This window comes from Ylistrum balloti, unplaced genomic scaffold (assembly GCF_031769215.1).
Source record: "Ylistrum balloti isolate Yb309-2 unplaced genomic scaffold, AGI_CSIRO_Ybal_v1 Utg370448, whole genome shotgun sequence".
Lineage (NCBI taxonomy): Eukaryota > Metazoa > Mollusca > Bivalvia > Pectinida > Pectinidae > Ylistrum > Ylistrum balloti.
Window position 1 is genome coordinate 1,427,887 of NW_026782298.1, and position 10,263 is coordinate 1,438,149.

The 10,263-nt window shown below is 40.0% G+C and overlaps 2 protein-coding genes across 2 annotated transcripts; one reads left to right on the forward strand and one right to left on the reverse strand.

The window, feature by feature from the left end:
- The first annotated feature begins 212 nt into the window (after positions 1-212).
- On the forward strand, positions 213-818 carry LOC132554855 (BUD13 homolog). The gene has a single exon (XM_060219177.1). The coding sequence runs from the start codon at positions 213-215 to the stop codon at positions 816-818; it is 606 nt and encodes a 201-aa protein (XP_060075160.1).
- Positions 819-1,781: 963 nt separating this feature from the next.
- On the reverse strand, positions 1,782-9,925 carry LOC132554856 (uncharacterized). The gene is made up of 8 exons (XM_060219179.1): positions 9,856-9,925; positions 8,593-8,756; positions 6,443-6,567; positions 5,624-5,778; positions 5,355-5,415; positions 4,546-4,705; positions 3,157-3,313; positions 1,782-1,987 (listed from the first exon to the last, which is right to left on the reverse strand). The coding sequence occupies exons 1-8, from the start codon at positions 9,923-9,925 to the stop codon at positions 1,782-1,784; spliced, it is 1,098 nt and encodes a 365-aa protein (XP_060075162.1).
- Positions 9,926-10,263: the final 338 nt, after the last annotated feature.

Below are 10,263 nucleotides of genomic sequence, written 5' to 3' on the forward strand. Positions count from 1 at the left end.
CCCACCACACATGGAGAGAGACTCACCAGACTGTCTACCACACATGGAGAGAGATTAGCCAGACTGCTCACCACACATGGAGAGAGATTAGCCAGACTGCCCACCACACATGGAGAGAGACTCGCCAGACTGCCCACCACACATGGAGAGAGACTCGCCAGACTGCCTACCACACATGGAGAGAGACTCGCCAGACAGACTGCCCACCACACATGGAGAGAGACTCGCCAGACTGCCCACCACACATGGAGAGAGACTCGCCAGACTGCCCACCACACATGGAGAGAGACTCGCCAGACTGCCCACCACACATGGAGAGAGACTCGCCAGACTGCCCACCACACATGGAGAGAGACTCGCCAGACTGCCTACCACACATGGAGAGAGACTCACCAGACTGCTCACCACACATGGAGAGAGACTCACCAGACAGACTGCCCACCACACATGGAGAGAGACTCGCCAGACAGCCCACCACACAGAGACTGCCCACCACACATCGCCAGACTGCTCACCACACAGAGAGAGACTCGCTCACCACACATGGAGGGAGACTGCCCACCACACATGGAGAGAGACTCGCCTACCACACATGGAGAGACTGCCCACCACACATGGAGAGAGACTCGCCAGACTGCCCACCACACATGGAGAGAGACTCGCCAGACTGCCCACCACACATGGAGAGAGACTCGCCAGACTGCTCACCACACATGGAGAGAGACTCGCCAGACTGCCCACCACACATGGAGAGAGACTCACCAGACTGCCCACCACACATGGAGAGAGACTCGCCAGATCGCCTATCAAATATATAGCGAGAGACTCGCCAGACTGCCCACCACACATGGAGAGAGACTCGCCAGATCGCCTATCAAATATATAGCGAGAGACTCGCCAGACTGCCCACCACACATGGAGAGACTCGTCAGACTGCCCACCACATATGGTGAGAAACTCAACAGACTGTCTACCACACATGGAGAGAGACTCGCTAGACTGTCTACCACACATGAAGAGAGACTCACCAGACAGCCCACCACACATGAAGAGAGACTCACCAAACTGTCTATCACACTTGGAGAGAGACTCGCCAGACTGTCTACTACACATGGAGAGAGACTCGCCTGACTGCTCATCACACCTGGAGAGAGACCCACCAGACAGCCCACCACATTTGCTGCATAACCCATTCAGGAGCCCGAGTTTGAGACTGGGATGCTGTTCATGAGCTGCAGCCTCAGCATCCTGTACCTATTAACTGGTGTGATGTGTGTGATCTAGATGTGTTCCATGTTAAATTGGAAACCTCGAAAGGATTTGGTTTCTGACGTTCTGATGTCATCAACACTCCATTGTGGAACAGTGACGTAATTGGAATTTTTTTTAATCTATAACTTTTATGAAGTCGGGTGTGCTGGAATGAATGTTGATCCATGAAACAATGATGGTGGCACTACGACCGCTATCTTGACAAGAGTTTTTGAATATTTAAAGTCTAAAAGCTATAGCTCTGGAAAACATCTGTTCTAGTTTATATATTTCCTTCCTGCTCTGAGCAATTTGATCGGAAACTAATAGTTTCTAGAAATTTCTCAGAATATCTAATTTCTAGATTACTAGACACGTTGTCAGGCTCACATATGATAGAAAAGGCTTAAAACGATTAAACGGTCTTTATTTCAATGTCTGGAACACATACTCCGCCATGTTTTAAAAGTGGTATGATGCTTTCCTCTGGTGTTAGATTGTCAGAGAGATTTTAGCACACTTTACCATATTTAATGGAGAATTGCCGCGGCTGACATCTTCTGTGAAGACGGCCTGCTGAATTTGGTGGCGTCGCGGAGCATGTTTTGACAGCTGACTAACTTCCGATACAGTAGGAAACATCCACTAGATGGCGCTATGATACAACAGCATAAGCACGTGATCAGCAAACTAAGCGCCATCTTGTCCCAGCAGAAGTCTTTATTCGTCAGAATTTCTGCCAAATAAAATAATCATTAGTTCGGATGCATCCCAACTATCAGTTGTTCGCAACTGTTGACATGATAGCCCAAGTCTGTATGCTGCAATTTCTTATATACTGAGGGGAATGTTCAGTGTTAATTTCAAATATCAAAACCAAGGCCTTTGTCATGAGTGGAGTTACGTTTGTGTTATATGACCTGCTTAGTGTTATCAATATTGGCCTTTCATCTATGACCTTACACTGCTCAGACGTAGTCTTATGTCTGTCATCGTGGTTGATTGTTGCATAGTACAGTTCTGATCAGTCTGTGCCTACAGCGCTGTGCTAAATCATTCTCAATTTTCGCAAAATGGCGACCTATTAATACGGCGCGGTCTAAGGGGAATAACTCGTACAGGAGTTACGTGTATGCTTATGAAGGTTCCTTGCTCAGAGGAATTCTCATGTAAACACAAACCGTGTTGTTCAATGTGGAGGAAATCTTGCGAGATCTCGGTACATGTGACTGGCAGTTAAAAGGCGTTCACCTCATCAAATATTACATAAATATGTAAATGATTATCAGGTTTGGCAATAGTTTTACATTTTGCCGGTCTACTGCCGCCATATTGAAAATTTTTGTTCACTTTTGCCATGGCGCTGTATATCTGTCATTCTCTGATCTCAAATGGACGAACTTTACAAAAGATTGATTTCTATTGTTACATTGGCCAGTGTAATCTCCATCTGACGTCACAAGCCAAAATCACCTCTATCGCTAAAAAAACTCGGATTAATGGACTCGCTCTTCTATGATATGAGTAACAATAATTCACGATCTCGTAGAAGACACTAGCACTTACTAACTTATGAAACTTAACTTAGAAAAAAAATCTTGAATGCAAAAGCAAAAAAAAAAAAAAAAAATAATAAAGATATATAGTGAAAAAAACGGGACTGAAAAAAAGTGCCCGTAATAGCGGGGTGGTCGTAATTTTGAGGTGGTCGTTAGGTGAGGTTTCACTGTAATAATAATAAAAATAAAAAAAAAAAAATCAATAGAAGAAACACCAAAATGCGCATATCTGATCTAAAGGTAAACATAGTATTGTCAACAGAGAAGTAATGTTTAATTGGTATTAAATGAGGTGACAGAAATAAAAAGAGGCAAGGCATAGCTTCGTTACAACTGATGGACTTACTGATTGTCGAATAACTCTCCACCACATTGACAGACCCGCCCACGTCAATTGTATCAGTACTTCCTGTCTGTCGCCGAAATCGTCCACTTCCGTTTTCTTGTCGATCTGTATTACGTCGCTTCCGGCCCCAGCCTGTGTAACTGTCGTCACATTTTTCCTAAATTTCAAATATTGACTTGTTAAAGCTCAGTATTTAGGATTAGTAGACCATTAGAGATCAAAGCATTTAAATGTGATCACATTTACGCACCAAAAACTAACATTTACCTTGGTTTGATTAGTACAACACCTTAATATAATATAAACTTTATTTATTTTACAACAATTGTGAAACAAGTTATGTTAATTTATACAAATCACTCTTGTTGGCCCGGATGTAAGCGCGCGAGGGGTCTTATTGTGGGAGGAAACCGGAGTACCCGGGGAAAACTCACGTGGTCGTGCAGGTGACCCCCTTACCTTTTCACGTCCGTTCCGGGAATCGAAAGGCGAGTGCGTTACCACTGCGCCAACCGACAACACCTCAATCACACGAAACATTCTATAGCTTACAATCACAAATCGCACTTCATGTATTCACTACATCTAAACAGTGAAAGGTTGCTGGCAGTCTGTGAGGAGTAATTCACACTAACGATATCATTATTTTCTACAATTTCTACCTCAAAGTTTCAACAGTGACATGTACATTTATTGAACACTCACTGGGAAACATGGACCCTGACAGAGCTACAATGACATGTACACTTATAGAACACTCACTGGGAAACATGGACCCTGACAGAGCTACAATGACATATACACTTATTGAACACTCACTGGGAAACATGGACCCTGACAGAGCTACAATGACATATACACTTATTGAACACTCACTGGGAAACATGGACCCTGACAGAGCTACAATGACATATACACTTATTGAACACTCACTGGGAAACATGGACCCTGACAGAGCTACAATGACATATACACTTATTGAACACTCACTGGGAAACATGGACCCTGACAGAGCTACAATGACATATACACTTATTGAACACTCACTGGGAAACATGGACCCTGACAGAGCTACAATGACATATACACTTATTGAACACTCACTGGGAAACATGGACCCTGACAGAGCTACAATGACATATACACTTATTGAACACTCACTGGGAAACATGGACCCTGACAGAGCTACAATGACATATACACTTATTGAACACTCACTGGGAAACATGGACCCTGACAGAGCTACAATGACATATACACTTATTGAACACCCACTGGGAAACATGGACCCTGACAGAGCTACAATGACATATACACTTATTGAACACTCACTGGGAAACATGGACCCTGACAGAGCTACAATGACATATACACTTATTGAACACTCACTGGGAAACATGGACCCTGACAGAGCTGGAGAGTGCACGAAAAATTCATAACGACTGAACCACCATCAAAGTCTGTCGTTCGGAATGCCCCGAACTCACTAATTAGGGTTCCCTGTTTTAGCTTCCAAAAGTTTCCGAATAGTTCCGGTTCGACCGCACAACTGAAATAAGAAAGAACACTACCTGTTTAGTATTATTCCCTAGCCTAAGAGTAACACAGATATATCTCAATCCAAGCTATAAGTCCTTACAACAAGGAAACATGTGGGTTACATATAAAGGTTTTGTTTCATATGACACAGTCAACAACTTATCTTAATGTTAACTTATTCTCCCAATGCATTCAAATGCTCAGTAGAAAACAGACGTTTAAAAACTATGTGATTTGATGTTACAAAGAGATAGATAGACCAATTAACTGTTACTTCTGACTGTATAACTAGGACTTGCCGTCGGTAAACTAGAAATGAAGATTTTGTTATGACATCCATGACTACGATTGACTACACACACATTTGTGTGACTTCCGTTTTCCGTGTTGAAGATTCCGTGCATAATGATTGTCCTTTTCTGGCGAAAAAGCTTACCATGACCTTAAGTTTGGACTTTTTTCTGATGGCTTTGATTTGTTAGGTAAATCATTTTGAGCGTTGCGCACTGTAAGGCCAAATGAAACTGTTAATACAATGGCTGACATCACATAAATGTTTTAGGCGCACTTTTTCTGGATTTTGGTATTTTCAAAGATGACACCTTATAGCAGACATATCCAAAAATACATCTTTAATTCAGTAATCGCATGATACTTACAAGTCTTCTATGATGACAATGTCGGCAGCCTGACAATACCTGGCCTTCATATCGAAGTCATCTGCAACACCACAGATATCCAATATTATTGACAGAATCTACATTAGAGTCGTTGTGGAAGCAGAGGCCGCTTACACTACAGAAACACGGGGTCTCATTGTCCATGCATGTTGCCATTTTATAGCAATTCAACATTAGAAATCGTATATACGATGTTAACAGACGTTATTAAATAGGGATCAAAGCTATTTCGACAATAAAGAACTTACTGATAAACTCCTCTTCAAGTTTCAGCGTCATAATCAGTCTATCCGTCAGTTTGACCTCTGACCCTATGACCTCGTCTCCTGTGACGACTTTGTAGAAGGATAAATAGGCCCTTGGTTTAGTTGTTCTATTGAGGCCGGTATCATCTGCCTTGTCACTATGGAGATACGTGAGGTGATTAGCCTAAACTTGCTCATGAGTAGTTGACAGGGTCACATGAAGAGAAGATGCACACTAGATTTACCAGCAAAGATAATACCATATAAAAAACAAATAAAACAATTGTTCTATTGTTCTAAGATAAATTCCAGCAAAACAAAAGGAGGTTCATGGATTTCTATGGGTTTATAGAGGGAGACATTTCAACGGCAAAGTCTCAACGAGAACGATCAACATTATAAATACAGTTTCTTAGCGAAACGGAGAATTTTACGTCATCATCTCGAGTTATCAGCTTATCTCACAGCACAGATTACAGACAGCAACACTAGAAAACTGTAATAGGTCCAACTCATGACAATTTACAAAAGGAACTAGCAAACTGCACTGAACAATCTAAAAGGAATAACTCTGGGGGTGAAACTGACCAATCATTAACAGGAGGAAATATTCAAACACTTACCTGTGTCGTTTTTTATATTAAACATGTTTATCATTAGGGATTGCAACTGTTTACATTTGATCGCTCGTTATATCTAGATTATAATGCAATAGTAGTCGGCTGTGCTTGTCTTACTTAATTGTGGTCTTACTGCTTCACTTTAACCTCCTTTTGATTATGTGTATTAATTATTTAATCTGCTATCAATGTTAGTACTTACGCGGCGCCGAGGTAGTTACTGACAACGATGTCATTGGTGTCAGCTGTACACATCACCGGGATCTGCTTATCCGCTCCGGTCTGAAACGCTCCCAACTTCTGGACGATTATACGGAACATCATCTCCTGTGTGCAGCATTACTATATTTTACGTTTAGGTTAAGGAATTTATTGTTGTAGCTAAACATCTTTATGAGAATGGTTATCAGAGAAAATTACTGCGTATCAAACAAACGATAAATAAAGTGTTCGGTGTATGGTTTAGGATATTTCGTTAGAGTAAAGGGAAGCAACCGATGTCACCATCTCCAACAAAATATAGTAAGAAAAACCATACCACTGCCTACTATGTCAACAACTAACTTACAGTGAAGTTAAAGTTAGACAAAATTCCAATAATATGAAGTTAAAACAGTTGATGTTGGATGTCAGTGACTTGGCAGAGCCGTCTATTGTGGACGTCGTTCGTTCGCCCGTTCACATGTCGCCTAACTCAGGCCATGGCCGAATACGTCCTATGTAGACGAACCCAGAAAAGAAACATAAGTTTTTTTTTACCCAAGTTTTTTTTTGTCTACGAGGAGATTATTCCGGTTGCTGACATAAGGGAAAACTTCCTTTTATTCACCTCCTGTAGTGTTGGAGAGGTTTAACAACACAGTTTGAAAATTTTCTTTGGTTCCATCCTGTGTTGATGTCGTCAGAATATGAGACTCGATGTTAAGTCTCTCTAGGTTTAGCCCTACAGATCCTAAAATGTGAAACTCGATGTTAAGTCTCTCTAGGTTTAGTCCTACAGATCCTAAAATGTGAAACTCGATGTGAAGTCTCTCTAGGTTTAGCCCTACAGATCCTAAAATGTGAAACTCGATGTGAAGTCTCTCTAGGTTTAGCCCTACAGATCCTAAAATGTGAAACTCGATGTTAAGTCTCTCTAGGTTTAGTCCTACAGATCCTAAAATGTGAAACTCGATGTGAAGTCTCTCTAGGTTTAGCCCTACAGATCCTAAAATGTGAAACTCGATGTGAAGTCTCTCTAGGTTTAGCCTACTGATCTTAACATGTGAAACTCGATGTGAAGTCTCTCTAGGTTTAGCCCTACAGATCCTAAAATGTGAAACTCGATGTTAAGTCTCTCTAGGTTTAGTCCTACAGATCCTAAAATGTGAAACTCGATGTGAAGTCTCTCTAGGTTTAGCCCTACAGATCCTAAAATGTGAAACTCGATGTTAAGTCTCTCTAGGTTTAGTCCTACAGATCCTAAAATGTGAAACTCGATGTGAAGTCTCTCTAGGTTTAGCCCTACAGATCCTAAAATGTGAAACTCGATGTTAAGTCTCTGGTTTAGTCCTACAGATCCTAAATGTGAAACTCGTTGTTAAGTCTCTCTAGGTTTAGTCCTACAGATCCTAAAACGTGAAACCCGATGTGAAGTCTCTCTTGGTTATCCCTACAGATCGTTAAATGTGGAACTCTATGTTAAATCTCTCCAGGTTTAGCCCTACAGATCCTAAAACGTGAAACTCGATGTTAAGTCTCTCTCGGTTTAGCCCTACAGATCTTAAAATGTGAAACCTCTATGTTAAGTCTCTGGTTTAGCCCTACAAATACTAAAATTTGAAACTCTATGTTAAGTCTCTCTGGGTTAGCCCTACAGTTAGTACAATGTGACACTCTGTGTTAAGTCTCTCTGGGTTAGCCCTACAGTTAGTACAATGTGACACTCTATGTTAAGTCTCTCTGGGTTAGCCCTACAGTTAGTACAATGTGACACTCTATGTTAAGTCTCTCTGGGTTAGCCCTACAGTTAGTACAATGTGACACTCTATGTTAAGTCTCTCTGGGTTAGCCCTACAGTTAGTACAATGTGACACTCTATGTTAAGTCTCTCCGGGTTAGCCCTACAGTTAGTACAATGTGACACTCTATGTTAAGTCTCTCTGGGTTAGCCCTACAGTTAGTACAATGTGACACTCGATGTTAAGTCTCTCTGGGTTAGCCCTACAGTTAGTACAATGTGACACTCTATGTTAAGTCTCTCTGGGTTAGCCCTACAGTTAGTACAATGTGACACTCTATGTTAAGTCTCTCTGGGTTAGCCCTACAGTTAGTGAAATGTGTTATAAAGCGTTAGCTACATGAACTACTCACCCATTCAATATTACAAGAAACAAAATCAAATTCATAAAATTCTTGTTCCTCTGATGTCAGCTGTTTACAGTCTTCTCCCTGACCTTTAATGAAGATGAGTCCATCGTTTGCTGCACCAGTAACCTTGACGACGAGATTACTCCGCGTACAGCTGATGACACGAACTGTAAAATGATGTTAATTATAAATTACCTAGTTTTATGATTTAGACGTGATTACGATGTCAAATCAGAGACAATTAAGAGAATCGAAGCAGAAGGACTGACTATGTTTTATACTGACGCTTATACTTTTGAAAACTACCAACCTGTTATAAATAGATTTATTTATAACCATCAACAATATAGATTTAAATGACAACTGCCACTTTATTTTTTCAATATTGATTTTCGAAATATAGAAAATGAACAGATGCCAATGTTACATTGTATGTTTAGTAGAAGCTAATGTTACATTGTATGTTTAGCAGAATCCAATGTTACATTGTATGTTTAGCAGAATCCAATGTTACATTGTATGTTTAGCAAAAAGCCAATGTTACACTGTATGTTTAATAGAAGCCAATGTTACATTGTATGTTTAATAGAAGCCAATGTTACATTGTATGTTTAGCAGAAGCTAATGTTACATTGTATGTTTAGCAGAAGTTTGTGTTACATTGTATGTTTAGCAAAAAGCCAATGTTACATTGTATGTTTACTAGAAGCTAATGTTACATTGTATGTTTAATAGAAGTCAATGTCACATTGTATGTTTACTAGAAGCTAATGTTACATTGTATGTTTAATAGAAGTCAATGTCACATTGTATGTTTAATAGAAGTCAATGTCACATTGTATGTTTAATAGAAGTCAATGTCACATTGTATGTTTAATAGAAGTCAATGTTACATTGTATGTTTACTAGAAGCTAATGTTACATTGTATGTTTACTAGAAGCTAATGTTACATTGTATGTTTACTAGAAGCTAATGTTACATTGTATGTTTAATAGAAGCTAATGTTACATTGTATGTTTAGCAGAAGCTAATATTACATTGTATGTTTAGTAGAAGCTTATGTTACAATATGTATTTACTAGAAGCTATTATACCCAAAGTTTACAAATGGAGATATAAACACAGTTGCCTAAGTGAAATACCTTTTTATTGTTGCTTGCCTTGATCTCAAACGTACAATCTAGGACACCTACATATAAGTGTCGAACAATGACTATTGGTGCGACTAATTACAGGAAAAGCAGCGTCAATTTGTGTCTACTTACGTGAAGGATTGAAAGTCGCAGCGTACGTTAGACAGGTCACAACAGTGACCAGTGACCATGAATAACACATCGTTGACGAGAACAGCTTGTCAAGATTCATTCAGAAGCCAACGATCTATATAACAGCTCTAGGTAAACAAAACACAAAATTATCTCGGGAATATCAGAAGAACCTTTCATTCATTTGCCTTGTGTACATAATCCAGTTTAGCAGGCCATAAGGTATTAATTAGCGAGTGTAGTGTATCACATTAAATCCTATTTAAAATATTTCAGGATAAAACTTCATTCGTAGAGATATCAATATAATTAGATATATCGTTAAAAGTATATTTTTAACGTTTCTGACAGATAACATGTGCATCACGTACAAGCTCACAAAGATGACCGACTTGCATTCATAATAAG

Excerpts from the sequence above, each read along its gene's own strand:
- LOC132554855 (XM_060219177.1), top strand. The coding sequence starts at position 213 with ATGGAGAGAGACTCGCCAGACTGCCCACCACACATGGAGAGAGACTCG.
- LOC132554856 (XM_060219179.1), bottom strand. The coding sequence starts at position 9,925 with ATGTGTTATTCATGGTCACTGGTCACTGTTGTGACCTGTCTAACGTAC. Across the intron at positions 8,757-9,855 it reads TGCGACTTTCAATCCTTCAC|TTCGTGTCATCAGCTGTACG; the intron begins GTAAGTAGACAC and ends ATCATTTTACAG. Across the intron at positions 6,568-8,592 it reads TTTCTTGTAATATTGAATGG|GAGATGATGTTCCGTATAAT; the intron begins GTGAGTAGTTCA and ends TGCTGCACACAG.